General features: G+C 39.9%; 2 protein-coding genes across 6 annotated transcripts in view; one reads left to right on the top strand and one right to left on the bottom strand.

Annotated features, from left to right (window-relative positions):
* The first annotated feature begins 176 nt into the window (after nt 1-176).
* LOC116055207 (ceramide synthase 1-like) lies at nt 177-9,450 on the top strand. Its single transcript, XM_031307022.2, has 6 exons — nt 177-465; nt 3,364-3,523; nt 5,937-6,117; nt 6,471-6,632; nt 6,769-7,207; nt 9,293-9,450. Exons 1-5 carry the CDS (start codon nt 217-219, stop codon nt 6,986-6,988), a joined length of 972 nt encoding a protein of 323 aa, XP_031162882.1. The 5' UTR covers nt 177-216; the 3' UTR covers nt 6,989-7,207; nt 9,293-9,450.
* Nucleotides 9,451-12,802: 3,352 nt separating this feature from the next.
* LOC116055206 (nicalin-1) overlaps nt 12,803-20,232 on the bottom strand; it is a 13,273-nt gene continuing 5,843 nt past the window's right edge. For 2 of the 5 annotated variants that reach the window (XM_031307016.2, XM_031307019.2), the window contains exons 7-15: nt 19,981-20,069; nt 19,293-19,432; nt 17,748-17,974; nt 17,089-17,176; nt 16,966-17,004; nt 16,480-16,643; nt 16,258-16,311; nt 15,912-15,990; nt 12,803-14,431 (exon numbers count right to left, since the gene is read on the bottom strand). In XM_031307016.2, coding sequence (XP_031162876.1) covers nt 14,369-14,431; nt 15,912-15,990; nt 16,258-16,311; nt 16,480-16,643; nt 16,966-17,004; nt 17,089-17,176; nt 17,748-17,974; nt 19,293-19,432; nt 19,981-20,069 — 943 coding nt within the window. In that variant the 3' untranslated portion in view covers nt 12,803-14,368. The remainder of the gene's footprint in view (nt 14,432-15,911; nt 15,991-16,257; nt 16,312-16,479; nt 16,644-16,965; nt 17,005-17,088; nt 17,177-17,747; nt 17,975-19,292; nt 19,433-19,980; nt 20,070-20,232) is intronic. The other 3 variants (XM_031307020.2, XM_031307021.2, XM_031307017.2) reach the window with 3 other exon arrangements.

Below are 20,232 nucleotides of genomic sequence, written 5' to 3'. Positions count from 1 at the left end.
TAAATTGGAAAACAAAGAATTAAGCTACTGAAGAGGGTAAACTGGTTAGATAAGCTTGTTTTAGCGTTTTTAGGTGAGCTAGCAAGCTGGTTCACGGATTAGAAACAGTCTGGACAGTATTGCTCCCTGCACTCCCTCTGCCCTTCAATTGGAGTATTTTTCTTTTTTTTTTTTTTTTCTCCAGTTTCCACATTTTTGTTCTTGCGCCACACCACAATGAGCGGTCACACTGGGGACGCCGGACCCGTGGAAGTGGAGCCCATGCCGGGATACTTGGACCTCATCACCAGAGCCTCCACCGTAATGCTGGGCGCATGGAGAGACTGTAATCATTGCGGTTTGGAGCTCTCGAAACGGACTCTCCTGGATAATGCAAACATTACCTTGACCGAGATCACCCTGTTCTTCTTTTGTGCCTTTTTGTGGACGCAGGTCAGGCGGGGACTGACACAATGTCTGTTTCAGGTGGGTGACACACTATCACAACACCTACTGATCCGATCCTCCCATCTCCCCAAGGTTAATTTACAGACACCCTTAATTAAAGGGTTTAGTAGCTTATATTCCTCTAATTAGAGCCCCAGCACTGCAGAAGTGTGGCCTCGGTGTCTTCCATCTCTCAGGTGTTGTGACTGAAGGCACGTGCTCTGGGCTGACTGAATGTGAGACAGCAGTTGAGAGTGAGTAGGCTATAACACATGTTAACAAATTAGATACAGTTGTAGGCATAAGATAAAGAAGCAAATCAGGAGGAACAGAATGTGTGCATGTTAGACAGTTATCACCCTTATCTATACTTTTGAGCTGAACAGCTGTAACAAATAAGACGTTTTTGATAAATATTGGCACATATAATTATATTTTATTCCTTCTGGTAATCTATAATAAACAATACAGTACTTTTCCATTTTATACATTTGTAACAGTCAGTATAATCTATAGTAACTATAGTAATAATTCTCTCTCTATTTCACACACAAACTATGCTGAAATTAGGGGTGGGGAATGTGGATAAAATTAAGTTTTTGTAATTAATAATACATTTTCTAGAAAATGTATTAAACGGTTAAGAATATAATAACCAAAAAGCAAGATGTGTATTTTGGCTAATCCAATACCTAACTGTTCAAAGTGTTTCTTCACATTGATACAAAAATCATATACAAATTAAACTGCCATCACTCATCGTTGTGCTCATTGATTTGCAACATTGCCCACAATGGCCAAATACACAAAGAGATGCTACACAAAGAAATGGCTAATCTCAGTTTAAATGGAATGACAAGATAACGAATTTGAACTATTGCATCTACATTATATTAATATGCCACTCAGAAGCCAGATACTTAAGCTGTGCTCTGACAGACTGGCCCTATGCCCGGGTCTCCTATATTCCCTCCCCCAGTCTTGAGTACCTCCACCCTCTTGGTGCTGCCAGGGAGGGGCCCTTCTTGACAGATAGCCAGGATGTGGCTCGTTATTATGCTATGATTGTGGGTGGGGGTGGAGAGATGCCACGACGTGTGTGTGTGTGTGTGTGTGTGTGTGAGAGAGATCGGCCAGTGATACCTTGGTTATTTAGTGCATGTGTAACACCACCTTTGCAGAGCTTACATTAGGGATGAAGAGGATGGGTTCAGTGTAAGGTCAGTCGTGCTGAGCTAATGCAATATGAATATTGCTGTTATACATCACAAAAGCTGGGGTGGGTTGTCAGAAGCGTACAACTACATTATTTGAGGTTGTATGTGAGCTCAGCTAATTGCACTGATTTGAACTATACAGGATGCTTCCTCACTTGTTTAGTTGGATGTTAAGTAAACACATGTATTACCATGTCAGTAATGCTTGAATTGTGGTTTTTAAAGTGTTGAAGTACACAATAGCAGCTATGGGCTCTAATGTGTGCACAATAAGCAGAATAGATGACAGCACAGACAATCCTGAGCACACATACTTAATTAGGTTCAGAACTCATGAAACCTTATGGACATTTACACATCAGTGGACAAAGCACTGTGTAATCTGATGTGAGGTCGAGGTCAGATGGATCAACTTCTGTACTACTGTGTGCACACACACACACACACACACACACACACACACACACACACACACACACACTCGTGATAACCAACAGGGATCTCTCAGTACAATACTATTTGATTTGTAATTCAGTATCACAATTTGTGATTTCTGATTACTTTTTACTTTCTTGTGGAACTGTTGATTGATATTGTCAGTTGTACATTTATTTTCAACGTAACTATTTTTTTTACATTCCATAATACATCTTTTTTTATGTGTATTGTTTTTTTAATGAATAGGATGGACCTTACAGGCAGGTTTTCAGATTCTAATAGCCAGTTTCGTATTTATTTAGCTCCATATGGTGTCAAGCAAGATGTGTCTTTGTGTTGGTTACATCACGAAAATATGTGACTTTGTCATGACAAGGTTAAAAAAACAACTCTTTAAACTCTGAATTGAGTGAAATCAACAACAAAAAAAGCACTAGAACTTGCATTTAGCATGCCCCCTTTATACACCATACACATTGTTTACACTTTCCAGAGTCATAATGCACAAAAAAAACCCAAACAAGATAAGTCATTAAATTGACCCCTAACGGTTAACATTGCTGTCTATGAATGTGTGTGTGCATGTGTATGTTTTAAGATAGCGTCTGTGGGTGGATGATTATGGTGAGCTCATGAACCACCGGCCTGTTGATGCATACAGATAAACCACTAAACTAGAGGATGTTGACTTGAGTTAATCTTTCCTGCAAAAATCTTTGAACTTTGTGCACCATAGCACGGTATTTCACGTGATGCATGTGTGGTAGTTCAACTGTTTATTATAAAGACACAGTGTACACTACCCTCTTAATGTCTTCATTCTAGCTTCCTTTTAGGCCCATTTGTTTTCTGCAGCCAGAGTTTATTAGTTCAGAAAAATGAGCCTAAGGTTGTTGCAATCCCTCTAAAAACATCTGTATGCCAACCGGCCAAAATATTTAATTTATCAGCCTTTACATCATGGAACAACATAAACGGTTCTTTGCAATAAAATAAACGAAGACAAATGATTTCAGCTCAGAAGACACTAGTGCATTAAAAGACTTTAAATAACCCATGTGGTGAATTCTTTGCTTCACCACACATTGAATTAAGAGCCATTGTATTGAATTTTACAATTCTGTAAAAGAACACCATCTAAATTAATCAGTTGTGTCTAAAGGACCTCCCAGCAGCTCACCCAGCCGCATGCTTAAAGAAGCAGCTAAATTAATTCTGAGAGTGACTTCCTCACACCTCCTCTCCTCTGACTGTGGTTCTTCTTTCTGCTCTGTCCCCGCAGCCTCTAGCACAGTGGTGCAGGCTGCTGCCCAAAGATGCTGCCAAGATGCCAGAGAGCGCGTGGAAGCTGGTCTTCTACACCATGTCCTGGTCATACAGCACCTACCTGCTCTTCTTCACCTCCTACTCCTTTTTCCATGACCCGCCCTCTATCTTCTACAGTAAGATACACAACAGTGTGAATGTCATGTACAGGTCATTTATTTAGCAGTTTGTGCACTAGTCCTCTTAGTAATCTGTTAATTGAATGACTCTGCTCCTGATCACGTTAAAAGAAAAGAGCCTTTAATGGTTTAAATAATTTGTCAGTATTCAATATATTGAATTGAAATTAGATTACTGAATTTACTGATTTTAATTCCTTTTCAGGTTTTGAAGCCAGTAACTAGATCAAAATTGACCTCAGAAAAAGCATGTTTAATAGTACTGTAGCTGAGCCATTATCTCATTGGAAGTTGCTTTGGGTAAAAGCGTCAGCTAAATGACATGTAATGTAATTTTCCTACCTAACCTCTCAAGGAGCTGAAGTCATTTTAATCTAATGAAACAGCAAGCAGCACATCTTAATCCTGTAGAGACTCTGTGGGGGTTAAATGTCACTTTGAGTATTCAAATAGAGAGGTATTTATAACAGTGCATAGTGGATATTCATGCATATTCTGAGCCTTGAATTGAATGACTTATTATCCAATCAGTGATCCTGTGTTATTCATTAAAAAAAATCCAAACTTCTTTTTATAGTAACCAAAAGGACAGAAATGATATACCAACAATCCTAAATAGAGCAGCGTTTTATGATAGAATACATTTCTATCAAGTTTTGCTCCAACACTTACCTCCATAATATAACCTAATGGATGACTATCACTGCTAATGTAGGATAGATGTGTAAGGTGGATTCCACTTAAAATCCAGCAATGTCTTTTATAGTCTCTCTGCCTCCTCCATCAGACAGAGTGTCAGGGCTCTGATCGAACTCAATCGCTCTGAGTGGAGCTAGCAAAGACTGGTTGACAGTGCCAGGTTCATCTTCAATAGCTGCATCACCTCTAATTCAATCAGGAGAGACTTCGTTGCAGATATGCAAAGATTTATTTGTAAGCTACATATGCAAAATATGAAATGTACAAAGTCTTTGGAGATTAGACTCCATCGTATCAAATATATTTTAAAGGGGTAGAGAAACCCAGACATATCCTCTGATGGAGTCTAGACACTGGTGCTGGTGGTGAAGGAGCACGAAGACCGACTCGAAGGCGTCGATGGGAGCGGTTAGCTGGATGAAGACCCAGTGTACCGTGGGTGAAGATGACTGGAGGTGGAAGGGGAGGAGGAGGGTTGCACTGTTTGCCTGAAATGACAACTCACAACCGCAGGGGAGAGAACAGATTTAAAGCAGGGATGTCATGCTGTGATTGGCTTGTGAAATACATGGCCGATTCTTAGGGATTCTATCTTAGGAATAGTAGGAAGTCTGTATAACTTGGAATTTGACATAATTGCAATTAATGTCCTTGCTGCCATGTTCCAAAAAGTACATGAAAACACTAATAAGAATAGACGTTATTGAAGTCTCCCTGAAAGAATGTACGCTGAGCTTCATTAGCTGCCAGCCGGAGATGTGATGATGGAAGGTCCAATCAATAAACATTACACACGGCCCGAACATAACCCCATCCCACCAGAGATATACCTTACTCAAACATCGGAGGAGAAAGTTTCCATTACTTTAGAAACCCTCTTTAATTCCCCCGAGGTTAAACCTGATCCCTCCAGCCTCCTCCACATCTGGTATCCTTCCCAGAAGTCACTGCATATAGCTCAGTATCTGGACATATTGGGAATACAAATGGGTGTACAGTGTATGTGTGTATAAAACAATGATCCTGCTGCATCTACAACATATTTATCATCTACACAAGATTCATTTTCTATTACTTTTCTGTGGGTTAACTCATCATTAAAACAGAATACTGAAATAGAATAATTAGCACATTTAACGTTTAATGATTTTATTTATTGGATCAGTGTAATGCAAATTAATTCACATTGATTATATGATTAACCATTTCAATATTTACATTTCTTCAGCCTCCACAGTCATTTGTAATCTAAAATGTGTTAGAAATTAATTTAATCCACAATGTTTCAGAGTTTTGTGAGACAATGAGTCTTGACGTCTACACACTTGCTAAAAGAAAAGTGCCTCCTCCACATTTGCTTGCAGTAGTGAGTAGTGAGTCTGCAGTAAATACTTCTGTTGGCATCAACTGTGATAGTTGTGATACAATCACCACCTTCTGTTTTACTGTGTGAGCCAAAAGTCTGAGACACTCAACTAGGAACAACAAGAAAACAGATAAAAAGAAGAAAGATGCAATCACAATACATACGAGAAAGCTCAGAGTGCACACCTCTCTGCCAAAGGCTGCATAATGCTCTACATGAATTTTAATATAAAATGTTTCATTTCTAATCTGCATCTGAATTAGGTTGGTTTTAAAGTAAACGCTGACATCCTTAATGTGCTCTCAGTGTGTCTCAGCCTGTGACCTCTCCTCACTTTTCCTCCAGACTGGAAGAGTGGTATGTCGGTGCCTACAGACATCGCCATAGCCTACCTGATCCAGGGTAGCTTCTACGGCCACTCCATCTATGCTACGGTCTACATGGACGCGTGGAGGAAGGACTCGGCTGTCATGGTGGTGCACCACATCATCACGCTGGCACTCATTAGTTTTTCCTACGCCTTTAGGTACCTTTGTTAAGTCTTAAAAGATCTATTGTTGACCCTTTTAGTTTTTCTATGAGCATAAAGTGTCCTACAGTACCATTCAGTTTATGTTATATTACCACATCATCAGCATAGATGCATATCATATGTGTGATGAATTAAACTTTGGTCATTGTAGTCCATTAATACGCTTTCAGCTCCCAAATGGCAGGCAAAATAGATCCAAAATAAATTGACTTGGTTGGTTTGTTGTAAATGTTTCTGGTTGGACCATCCAAACATTTGCATTGGCAGATGCCTGCTTGTAATGGACTTGTATTAGAAATAAGCTGAAATATATACACATACTGTACCATGTGTTCCCTGGCCCTCAGATTCCACAACGGAGGGATTCTGGTGTTGTTCCTCCACGACATCAATGACATCCAGCTGGAGTTCACCAAGCTCAACATCTACCTGAAGTCTAGAGGAGAAGGCTATCACTTGCTCAACGACGTGCTGTCCAACATGGGCTCAGTCAGCTTTAGCATCACCTGGTGAGGTTCAACACACACACACACACACACACACACACACACACACACACACACACACACACACACACACACACACACACACACACACACTTGATCTGCAGATGAATAGACATTAATTTCTATTGTGTTCTCTCAGGTTCTGGTTCCGTCTCTACTGGTTCCCTCTCAAAGTGCTGTACGCCACATGTGTGTCCAGCCTCCAGTCTGTCCCCAACTTCCCCTTCTACTTCTTCTTCAGCACTCTTCTCCTGGCACTGCTGCTCATGAACATCTACTGGTTCTTGGTGAGGAGGACACACAGGTGTCTTAATTCAAACCCAAAAAGCATTTATGGTCAATGTTTGTTTTTGTCTTAAACTGCCACAACGATGACACAATCTGACCTCTGTTGTGTATCCTGTTTCTCCCCTGTTCTGTGTGTAGTTCATTGTTGTTTTTGTAGTGAAGGTGCTAAAAGTGAAGGAGGTGAACGACGTCAGGGAGTACAAGGAAGGAAACAACGTGGCAGCTGGTCTGCTCAGGGAACCTCAGGCAGAAAACCATGATGATGCTGGACATCACAACTCTGCCCAGGGGTGAGCTAACACCAACAGACTGCGTGTCGTTTGAGACCTCAGTGCAGGGTGGAATAATACCACCAGCCAACTGCTGGCAGGTTTTCACTGTAAATGTTGAGTTTGAAACCAAACCAGCAGTAGCTACAACATGCTATTTGAAGAATGTCCACATCAATAAGTCATTAGTTGTAAGACAGGTCATTATGGAGATATGAACTACAGAAAACAGTAGGATGGTTGCAGTGTAGTTTACACCAGTGTAGGTGGTTCTAATCAGGGTTTCCATGGGGTCTTAAAAAGTCTAAAATTTCAAAATTAAAATTTTAGGCCTTAAAAAGTCCTAAATTCTATTATTCTAGTATTGTGTTCTAGGTCTTAAATAATTTTAAATGGGGCTTAATTTCCCTACGTCCATTTCCATTGAAATGTTTTTTTTATTCCATGGTGTTGTAGTTCTTTCTTTTGATAGTCCACATATAATTCGCTGTATATGTACAGATTATTGTTACTCTGCGTAACTTTTATTCAATTTGAATGATTTTGTTTATTTTGCAAGTACTTTTGTGACTCTTGTGTACTTTAATGTTGTGATATAGGTCTTAAATTTCATTCATAAAGGTCATAAAAAGTCTTAAATTTGACTTGTTGAAAACTGCAGAAACCCTGTCTAATGCCAATGGCTGACCTAATGCCACAAGACAGAACTTTACCGAAATAAATATTTCATGAATAGATTTCTAATTTTATTTTATATGCACCCATAGCCAGGTGTATTGTAATATTCTTAATAAACAAAAGAGACTACAGCTATGCTAGCAGCTCTGTGAGACTGTACACAGGCACAGTGGTGCTTTGAGCTAAATGCTGACGCCAGCTTGCTAACATGCTCACAATGACAATGCTAACATGCTGATGTTTAGCAGGAATAATATTTACCTGGTTCACCATCTTAGTTTAAAATAAATATTAGCTGCTAGTGTGGCTGGTATAAATGTGGTCTAACAAGATAATTCAACATGCCAGCGTAGGCTCTAAAAAATAATAAACACAGACCTCACACCAATTTACTTACAAAGAGAGATGGTTTCTACATAATATCACAACATGACAGTTTTGTTTCTGTTGTCAACCAAATTCTGTTATATATAAAAGCCATGATTCCACATAAAAAGCAGCTTTTATTGGGAATTATGGCATTCATTTAGTAATTGGCTGTCAATGCCACTGCCATGAGTTTGATACCCCTTAATCATTCCATCTGTATTACCACTGCTTACAGACCATACATTTATGTTGTAAAATGGTACACACACACACAGCACTTTTCAAAGTCAGTTTTGTAGCCAAACAAGTGTCCTCTCTATACCCATCTTAGCAGTTATTGTAATAATTACTATGCCTCTATAAAAGGAGATTGTCTAGAATGATATAGGGATTTTTATGCGATTTACATAGTTTAATGTATGTGTTACGTAATGGGGGTCTCTTCTAATGTGGAAAAAAAAAGTACTCGGCACTTTGCAATATTGAGCTTAAAAAAAGAAAATGCTAACTTGACTAAACACAAAGTTTGTGCCTTTTTATCTGAACTTATAGATTAATCTCTTTATCTAAGGAGTTGCCTTAGTGTTGTCATGTGCACCTCTATCATCTGCTGCTGATTATCATGGTAGCCTTTGACCACTGAAACTCTGAAGACTGTGAAACTGGTGACATCTCTATCACCTTTCTATTAGTTTGGAATACTCACAGAAAAAAACTGACACTGTCTCTAAACTGTTGTGTTGTAGTACAATCCAAAGATTTTATAACTCAAGCAGACACTTGCTCCTGAAGTTCAGGTGTAGATGCAGAGAGAGGTCTCCCACTGAGCTTGTGTAACTAGCGGCCCTCACAGGTAGATAGGATCAAAGAGCCTGAGACCGTATGGAGATGTGATTATGTGGCACTCCTTATCTGCCTGGCCTTGACCACTGCTGATATCCTCTCTGCCTGCTAATGCCTCACATCTGCTGATCACCTCTTCTGACAAGCTTATTCTCTCCATCCCCGTCCTGTCCTTTGCTCTCATTACACTGACTCTTTCTGTTGTCTCTGTTGTAGAAAGCACCTGCAGAAAGGGATCAACAAAAAGAAGCATCTATAACAGTCTCTCCGTTGCCACCACCTGGCACTAGGCTACAACTACAAGCAAGACAAGATGCCCTCCTTGGACGGCTCACGCTCAAAAAGCATGGCTGAAGGGAAGAGGATCACAAAAACACTACACTTACACTTGTTTTTTTTTAAAAATTTTTATTTGTTTTACATTTCATTTCATCGCTGTCGTTTTGTTTTCATTAGAGCACTGTGAATGTTATTTCAGGTGACTTTTTGTCTTATTGTTGCTAACTTTACATTTGATTGAGTAGAAAGGAAAAAAACAGTTTACGTAACAATCACAGCCCAACTCTTACTCACAGTCGGACAGGTTGTCATAATCATCACCGTCACACTGAACAACGCTACAGCACCCAGACTGCAGTCTGTAAGCATTTAGACCGACAGTAACCATTAGCAACCTGGTAAACAAGCAGCTAATTCTAATAGGAGTGAGCTGTGTTTGTCAGTCAGTGAAATAATGAATTAATTTCCTCCTTTAACCTCCGTCCAACTTTTCTGACGTCAGACATGAAGAGAAAAGGCTAAAAAAAATCATGATTCAAATGGGAAACATTGCGTTGTTCTCAGTATCATTTTTCACGGCTGCACTGATGCAGGAGAGCCGTTTCACCACATGTATTGATTTTTATATCACTGCACAAGTCAGTGGTGGCGACCACACAGCTTATGGCGTCCATTAGTTTGAATTGAAAGTGTGTGTGTGTGTGTGTGTGTGTGTCTCAAAATAATAGCAGTCCAACATCACTAACCTTATAAATCAAATTTTTTGGTAGAAGTGATATTTCTACATGCCAAATAATTTACTAGTAAGTGTTGTAGAGTCATAGAAAACCAACAGTCATGACATGCATGCTGCTCATTCTGTGTAATTGAATCTGTAATTGAAAGGGGCATGTTCAAAATAATAATGTTTTCAATTAGTGAGGTGATTGATTCTGTGTAGAAACAGGTGTCAATTATGGCCCATATTTAAGGAAGGAAGCAAATGTTGTGCATGCTGGTTATAGTGCATTTCACACTGAAATACTCAGCAAAATGGGTCATTCCAGACATTGCTCTGAGGAACAGCGGACTTTGATTTAAAAAGTTGATTGGAGAGGGGAAAACATATAAAGAAGTGCAGAAAAGTATAGGCTGCTCAGCCAAAATGATTTCAAATGTCTTGAAATGGCATCCAAAGCCTGAACGACGGGGGAAAAAACGGTCAACTACCATTCGAATGGATCGAAGAATAGCCAAAATGGCAAAGGCTCAACCAATGAGCAGCTTCAGGAAAATCAAAGAAGACTCAAAGTTACCCGTGAGTACTGTTACGATCAGAAGAAGGCTATGTGAAGCAAAGCTATCAGCTAGAAGCCCCCGCAAAGTCCCATTGCTGAAAAAAAGACATGTACTGAATAGGTTGAAATTTGCCAAAGGACACATTGACTGGCCAAAGGAGAAATAGCGCAACATTCTGTGGACTGATGAGAGCAAAATTGTTCTTTTTGGGTCTAGGGGCTGCTGACGGTTTGTCCGACGACCCCCATGCACTGAATTCAAGCCACAGTACACTGAAGACAGTAAATCATGGTGGTGCAAAAATCATGTTATGGGGATATTTCTCATACTGTGGTGTTGGGACTATTTATCGCATACTGATCATGGATCAGTTTCAATACATCAAAATACTTGAAGAGGTCATGTTGTCTTATGCTGAAGAGGAAATGCCTTTGAAATGGGTCTTTCAACAAGACAATGACCCAAAACACAGCAGTAAGCGAGCAAAGTCTTGGTTCCAGATGAACAAGATTGATGTTATGGAGTGGCCAGCCCAATCCCCAGACCTCAATCCCATAGAAAACAGCCTAATATTCCTTTTTCTTCACTTTCTGTAAAGGTATAACACAAACTTGATCCATTTTGGTCATGTTCTGATTTGGAATTGAATGTGCAGTGTTCCCAATGCATTGATGTTATGGAATTAAAAGCTATTCTAAGGATTTTGAGCATTATTCACTTTTTTTAAACACTGCTATTATTCTGAACACAACTGTAAGTGCATGTGTTAGACATTCCAGGATGGATGTAGCCGAATCTTTTAAGGCTCTGACCTCATCACTCTCCATTTGCATAGACGAAGATCGGCTCAAAGGAGATTAGGGAGTGACGATAAACATGAAGCAGTGTTTGCAGTAAGGCAGTCCTGTCTGTACTGCTGCTTTACTGATCAGTTTGCAAAGGCTGGCGGATGTTTTGTACTAAATGACGTGTGAGTTGTCTGCCTGAACTGTAGCTCGCAGGCTTCACCTTCCTTATGACACAAAGTATCTTCATGAGTGCTTTGATTGTGCCAAAATGTCCACCCAAATTATGAGGCAAGCATTTGTGGGTGCTGGTGACGAGCGAAGAGGAGAGCTAGTAGAGAACGACGGGCAGAAGAAGCCCTGCAGGTATTTCTTATAAATTGCACTGTAATTTATTATTATTATTGTTTATTAGTAGATCAAAATTAGAAAAGGGAAGGGAGAATTTGGGAATCTTTACTTTCTTGGAAGAATCAGTAACTAAAACTTAAAATATAAAATGGATTTTAATTATTTGTTTTCTGGACCATTGATGCACTGTAATCGATACAAATTGACCCTTTTTTCTTTCAAACTCGACTTGATCACTTTTTAAATCTGACCACTTGATAAAGACACATACTTGCTCTTTTGTAATACTATTTTAATACCATTCAGCCAATGTTTTCGTTTCATTTTTTCCCATAAAATAAAACGTGTCAGTAAATAAGAGACTTGCTCCTTGTGATTTCTTTATTTATTTTAATCACACCTGATATTTTCATTGCAAAGATCAAGTGTTGTGGATGAGGTTCAGACCAGAGAAGAGTTCAGTTCAGTGCACAAATGAAAACCAACTGCTTCAATAAATAAAAAATTCGTATGTACCACACAGTATTTCCCTCAGTGGTAAATAAAAAGAATCCTGTCATTGTTACCATGGGGGTCACATGGTCATGCAGAAAAACACCGTTCACCCACAACAAGGCAAGACCAGGGCAGAGAAAGGGTCAAGGAAACACTGCAGTATTAGTTTTACACACACCCCAATAGCTCATGAAATGAATCTAGATGTGTTTAAGATATTTGTCCCCATTTAATTTAACACCCTTTGTGTTATTGCCCATTGTAAGACATCCAGTGTACAAAAACTGCAGTGCTGGCTTGACCAAAATCTTAACAGCTTTAAAAAAGTCTTAAGTCAAATCACATTGCTGCAGTCAGCACATTTTCTGATAAAAGCACTAAAGGGTGAGTTTTATCTTGTCACGATGTGTTGGCGTTGGACTCTCATATGCTTAACACACATTGTGTGCTCTGATTAAACAAACATGTTTGTTGCACGTGACCTTTCTTTATCATGAGCCTTAAGATAAGTCAACATCACCAGCATGACTTTTTTATTTTTTTTATTCTAGATTAAAAAAAGAAGACTTGAGCAGTAAAAATAAGACATCAAGTCACACAGCAACAGGAAACAAACCTCTACAACAGAAAAAAAGTTACACAAAAAGTAAGAAGGAAAATTTCAAGGTGGAATCTGCTTTAAATTTCCGTTTTGTATATTCAACAGGGAGAAAGGGGGAGATTAAACCATACAATAATTATTTGGCAGTTTTTTTTCTTTCATTCAATCAAATATTTCATAAATTCCCTACCGAGGCAATGGAATCATGATAATCTAAACACTACTTCACATTTCATTTAGGCAACTCGTCTTATCCGTAAACGATATTCGTGGAGTCATTTTCACTGACCATTTAAAAGGATAAGTTCAGGTTTTTTTTCCAGTCTGTCTCAACAAAATACTCATGTACCCATATATGACATAAGTCGATAGAAAAAAGAAAATCTATTACCAAATATTTTGATAATCGCTTCATCCTTTAAGCCATCAAACACAAATAACCAAACATTTTTACTGTGATTTGTTGCATTGTTTTATATTATTGTAAATTTTATGGAAATGCAATTTGATGTCATCTAGGACTCGGACAACCTGCAATGGGCATTTTGCATTATTTTCTGACATTTTATGATCTAAGCGATCGATCAATTTATAAAAACTGATCAGTTGACTATAAAATGATTATGTTAGTTGCAGCCCTGAAGAGATGGAATACAAAATCCACAGTCCTTTCTGTGCAAAAGTGCAGTTTATCTGAAGCTAAAATGGGTTTGGCCTGATGCTACAGTCTTTTAGAATGACACAAAGAGGGAATGTCGTACCAAAAAGACTTTAATCAGCTGAAATTAGGTTTTTGCGCAGAACCAGGACTGTGGATTTAGGGGGGGGTCTTTAAACATTCACTCAGTATGTAGAGAAAGAACAATTTAAGTGACTGTAAACGTCTTTATGGGAATGTGAGTATTGTATTTAAGCAGATTGGAAAATGTGAACCTGTCCTTTAACAACCAGGTTGGGTGAACACATCTCTCGACAAAAGAAATTCTGGACTAAGCTCTGTGTGGTCAGTTTCTCCCTGTAGCTGCCTGAGACAACACATCGGCGTCGGTTTGGCACAACGATCACTCGTACGGTATACCGAGAGGAGGAATGAGGAGTGGTCGCTGGAACAGCAACATCAGAAACTCAATTTCATCTAGATCTCAGCGGTGTGGACAGATGCTTTGCATCCCTCACGACAGTCAAACAACGAAATATGTCCGACGCGAGGGATTCTTGTTTTAATGAATGACAAGACATCTGTGTTCATGAAGACAGGGAGATTGAAAAATTATTCCTGAATATTCTGGTCTGTGAGACCAAATGGATTAAGTTGGCAGCAGGACAGGAACTGACATCATAGTTTGTGGTATAAGGATGAAGGAAATGAAAGGAAGAGATTCTGCTGGTTTGAAACCATCATGAGGACAGAAGCTCGGCCCAGCTTCTATGTTCTTACTGGTTAAAGTTTCTTGATTTGAGGAAAAGGGTGGGATCGGAAAAAGAAATACGGCGTTGAGCACCTTAATGGATCTTCGCCTTGGGTTGGGTGATTCTACGGACAACACTGTACAGGACTCCGAAGTTCTGTAAGGAACACAAGAAAAAAAAAAAAAAAAAAAAAAAGAGTCCATTTCATGTATCCAGACAAGACCCACAAAACATCTGCACACTCACAAGCCTTTTTCAGACATCAGCCTTTTTCACTGCATCAGTGATGGATTTTCAAACTCGTCGCTGAGGCCTTAATTAATGACCATCGTGAGTACAAAGGATGCTTGCCTTCCTTTTCTATCTACCGAAAACCCTTATAAACGTCCCTTACAATAATAATGCCTGAAAGTGCCTCAGCACACAAGAATGCCACTTAATTTAATTCCTACTTGTCCACACGCTGTATGTTTTGCAGGACATTTATTTTATCCAAGCCCACTGTATGATAGAAAGCTGAAAACCCAGGAAAGCATACTAATGGTGAGATGATGTTTTTAACCCCTTATCCACACTAAAAGACTTATCCGATATCAGAGGAATCTCCTCAACAGCTTAAAATTGGCTCCTTCGCTGCATTTAATCTTTTTTTAAAGATTATTTTTTGGGCATTTCCGCCTTTAATTTGACAGGACAGCTAGGTGAGAAAGGGGAGAAAGAGGGGGGAAGACATGTAAGAAATCATCTCATGTCAGATTCGAACCCTGGACCTCTGCGTCAAGGCATAAACCTCTCAGCATATGTGCGCCTGCTCTACCACTGCACCAAACCGGCCACTCCTTCACTGCATTTTGTGGTTTATTTAATACGTTTTCTTTCGGCATTCAAGATCAATAGCGATAAATGTATTACAGGGCCCTAAAGAAGGCAATGAATACCTCTGTGTTTATTTAACATAGCGCTTCTGCAGCCTTTCACATGTTGAGTGAGTTACAGAAATGTTACTAGAATTAGTAGGACTACCATCGTGCCTTTTCTGTAAAAGAATTAAAGTGCAATAACTGAATATTTTGGCAACTTAGGAGCAGGAGAAACATTTTCACATAACAAACCATCCCCTTTTAAGTTGATATGGCAAACCTGTTGCTTGTTTACACATCCAACAGTTACGGAGCAACATCATCATTTATCATGAGTTGTATTTCTGGATGCCTGTAAGTCCAATATTTACTTTAGGTCTGTTTTGATCTCCACCAACTCCTGAGGGAAATAGCCGACTCTTTGGCTGCTAAATGCTCCACTATGTTCTGCTAACTGTGTCTGTCTGCTGTTTGGTTCTGAGCAGGTAGCAGAGAGGTTTTTATTTTTTTCTTTTAGAGATTTTTGCTGAAAACAGCTGCCTGCTGTGGAAGAAGGCAATGTTATGAGAGCAGTGAGAGTTCATTTACAGACCAGACAGCTAAACATTAAACTGAAACTATTCAGCTGATATTTGTCTGTAGGTTCATCACAACAAATTGTTGTTGCTGTAAAACATCGGTAGCAGCTTTAAACATCTAAAACTAACAACACATTTATGTAATGTAGTGCATGTCTGAAAGAGGCCACAGACTACTGCATGAACACAGTGACCTACCTGGATAGCAAGATACATCATCCCTAAGTAGGCTGCAATGCAGACTGCCAGCAGCAAGTCAAAAATAGCAGGCTTCACTCTGAGAGGTAGAGAGTTGAGTGAGATACAGAGAGATTATTAAAAGAGAAACAGTCAAAAATCATCCGTAACATTATGTGATGGCTGTTTTAATGTTTGGATTTGGTCCATACTGGTAAAAGATCTCAAAATACAGTTAACTGAGGACTAATTGAAAGCAGATAATAGCCTCATGACTTTACAGACAGCTGTGAGCTTTTACATAGCTACAGTAAATCAGCTTGAAGTGCACTAAAGCATCTCAGAAGAGGAGCTCATTACAGCGTACCTGTAAGCATTCATAGTCTGCTTCAGCTGGTCGTAGAATACAAACTCTGGATCCCTGAGGACAAGCAGAGTTCAAAGCTGTCACTTGGACATCATGACAAAACATAAATGTACAATACACATGATATCTGTTGTTTATGGAAATGTACAGCAAATACTTATCGCCGTTGGAAATTTTTAGACAATACATTTTGGGCAGTGAAGCATCCACCCTTTTCTTTACCTTTTGTCAGCTTTGACGTAGTGTCTCTTGACATCCTTGAGGTAGTGTCCGAGGTGATACTCCAGAGTGGACACCACGCTGCTGTCTTTGTCTACCAGCTGAGCGGCTCTGGGCTGCGCTGTGAGCCAGTCCACCACTGCTGATAGCTGCTCGTCCTGCACCTGCTGACGCGACAAGACAAAAACTGCATTACACAGGTGTACAGTTTAAGCTACACACAAAATAACCAGAGTCTGTAATGGACAGGATATAGTTAAAAAGAAGTATTACATAAAGCAATACCAGTTTTTTGGAGTAATATAAAAGTTTTGCTTTCAGATTTAACAAATAAAAAAGGTACTAATAGCAATTTCACAAAATACAATTCTAAATAGTGTCAACACAAATTCTGTCCTGATAAAAACGCTACAAAATAAGGGACAATTGTTGCTACTGCCGTTTCTTTTAGAGATCTGTTACCACCGTGCCCTCAGTTTAGTGACTTACCATCTGTTCAGTGAAGATCTGCAGGTCTCCAGGAGCCCCCTGTGCAGCACAGTACACAAACATGTCACATCACAGGCAGAAAGCACACGCAGTATAAAACATTTTCTCCATCTGTGTGTTTACCTTTTCAGTGAGGTTGTAAATGACCCTTGCCAGTGCCTCTGCTACCAGCTTGGTGTTCCTGCTGAGTTTCTTCACATCGACATGAGGCCTGTAAAACAGGAACACAAGTGTGCAGACAGTTAGAAATGGTAAAAAAACGCCAAAACGTAAGGAGAGAAACCAGAAACCCTCTGCAGCAAGGGAGAGAAGAGAAACCAGTTACAGAGCATCCATTTTCACACAGGTGGGCTGGAATGCAGAACGTTTGAGAAATATCAAATCAACTGTGAGGTCAAGTGGATAAATGGTTTACTAACAGACAGAGAGACGGGGACGTGTAGTCGTGTAGTTACAGGAGCAGTATGAGATAAAGGAGGAGTGAAGAGTGGAAATGAGAGGACAAAAGGTGTTTCTGCCACACTCAGACAGTATCAAATCTAAAACCTCACACGCTCATTCCACATGTGGCGGGAGTGCATAAATACAGTCGTGAATGATGCAGAATATGCAGTGGTCGTGCCCTCACAACACTCTTTTCATGGAAGGTGTATAAAGGGACTTGATAGCAGAGGTGCAAAGGAATGGGTCTATAACAACACCTGTGACATGAACAAAATGACTGGCAGCTAGAATGGAATCTCTTTTCTCTGTGATTCAGAGACTTGCAGTAATGAACCCACCCAGCAGGGGGCTCTCCCGCTCCATGGCGAGAGGAGGGGGACACTGACCGCACGTCCATGATGCTGGAGCGCTGAGCCAGGCGGTGGGAGGGCAGATGGGACAACGTGAAGGCCGGCAGCCGGCGGATCCCGAAGCGCTCGTGCTCCCAGGCAAGCATGTCGTCGGCCAGGTTGATTTTCTTGTGAACCATAGAGAACTTGACTTCTGGGAACTGACTCGCAGCCACCTGAGAGGAAATGAGAAATATAATCCTAAATCATAGCCTATAATCTATGTGCTGTGGGTTTAAAAAGAAAAGTAGAGCAAAACTGATTAAAACTGCTTGTATCAGGAAAAACTAGGTGTAGGCTCCATCGGTCAAAGCAGATTTTTGTTTTTTTACTTTTAATCAACTAACAATTACAACTCTGTACACATCAGTTGGTATGCACTAAGAAAAAACTTTAAGTTAGAGCACACAAGTTCATTTAGGGTGAAGCAGCTCATGTGCTCTGGTTCACCACCTAAAAATGATGTGACTCAAGAACGAAGTAAAACTGCTGTTGTGTTACAGAAATATCTACAGTGTTAAAGGGGGATAGTGCTGAGTTTGCATGGCCATTTACATTTCTATATAGGTTAAGAGATTATTTATACAGACCTATATATCTGCTACTAAATAAGAGTGTGTTTTAACATGTTTTTTGTCCAAGGTTGTAGTGAGAGTCAGTCATTTAAAGGAACACGGCGACTTATTGGGATTTTAGCTTATTCACCGTAACCCCCAGAGTTAGATAAGTCCATACATATCCTTCTCATCTCCTTGCGTGTCGTAACTCTGTCTGACGGGCCCACCGCTAGCCTAGTCCAGCCCAGATGCTGGAGGTAACCGGCTCCATCTAGCCTACTGCTCCCAATAAGTAACAAAATAACACCAACATTTTCCTATTTACATGTTGTGATTTGTATAGTTAACACGTGTACAAATAACGTCACATGAGACACAGCTATCTTCTAACCGTATACAAACTGGGAACTATATTCTCAGAAAGGCGAAGCACTGCAACTTCTGCTACTTGGGCGGAGTGATTTGCTCGCAGCACCTGAGAAGCCCCGTGGTGAGGAGCAGAGAGTAACAACGGTGCTTTTCAGGTGTTGCGCTAATCACTCCGCCCAAGTAGCAGAAGTAGCAGTGCTTCGCCTTCTGAGAATATAGTTCCCAGTAGGTATACAGTTAGAAGATGGCTGCGTCTCATGTGACCTTGTTATTTGTACACGCTGTGACTATACAAATCACATGTAAATAGGGAAATGTTGGCGTTATTTTGTCACTTATTGGGAGCAGTAGGCTAGATGGAGCCGGTTACCTCCAGGATCTGTGCTAAGCGAGGCTAGCGGTGGGTGCCTCTGACAGAGTTACGACACGCACGGAGATGAGAAGGATATGTATGGACTTATCTAACTCTGGGGGATACGGTGAATAAGTTAAAGTCCCAATAAGTCGGCATGTTCCTTTAAGCGACTCAATAATCAGACTGAGGTGTATCGAGCCTTGAGGTTCTTACCATCTCCAGCTCTTTAAGTAGAGAATACTGAGGAGTTCCCTCTTTAGGAGGTTTGGACACATGAAGGTGCAAAGAGTCTCCGTTCCCCAGAGTGTCTAGACACAACACAAAGGCTACGTTGTCCTGCAGCAAACTGGAGTCTACAGAGAAAGAGAGGGAAAGGTATGGACGACAAGGAGAAGTTAACAATTACGTTTAAAAATATTGAAAGACAGAGGGTATAAAAATAAATAAAAAGGGCACCTGCCATGTTTAAACACAGCGATGTAACCAAATATTGTATGTAGAGAAAAAACAAGGACTGGTTCTAACTATAATAGTGTTGTTATTTTGTTCTGATCTGCTTCAACAAGAAGCATTAAAAAGTAACTGTTTGGTTACTTTATAGTGGTGAATTTTCTCAACCATAGAAAATTCCCCACTATAAAGTAAACAATCGGTTACAGATGTAGTGTATCTTAATGTATCTATTTGTCTTTTCAGACTGGTTTGGGAATAAATTGGTCTTGAATTGTACTTCATTTTGCATTTAAAAGTAATTAAAATCAAATAATTGTCCTTATTCAGATTTTGAGTATTGTTTTAAAATTGAATCATAGCCCCAGAATTGTATATCTAACCAAATCCAGCTGCATGAATACTTATACTCCTTTCTGTGGGCAGAAATGTATGAACTGAACAAAAATACCTGTATGGTCCAGATTGTCCTCCAGCCAACGTTTGGTGCCCTGGTAGTTGAACTTCCCCCCACCAGACACAAAGAACAGCAGGTTGTACCTGAACACATTTCACAAAATCACAAATTAGTCTCCAGTCTCCAATCCAATCTTGATTAGAGAATTAGAGATAACATTAGGGAATATCAGAGTCTAAAATGACAGACACATCAAGGGAGTGGTGCTGACTTTGAACCTACACAGACGACTTTGTCTTCGAGCAT

Source organism: Sander lucioperca, chromosome 11 (assembly GCF_008315115.2).
Source record: "Sander lucioperca isolate FBNREF2018 chromosome 11, SLUC_FBN_1.2, whole genome shotgun sequence".
Lineage (NCBI taxonomy): Eukaryota > Metazoa > Chordata > Actinopteri > Perciformes > Percidae > Sander > Sander lucioperca.
The sequence above is the reverse complement of the archived record's forward strand: the minus strand, read 5'-3'. Positions and strand labels throughout refer to the sequence as shown.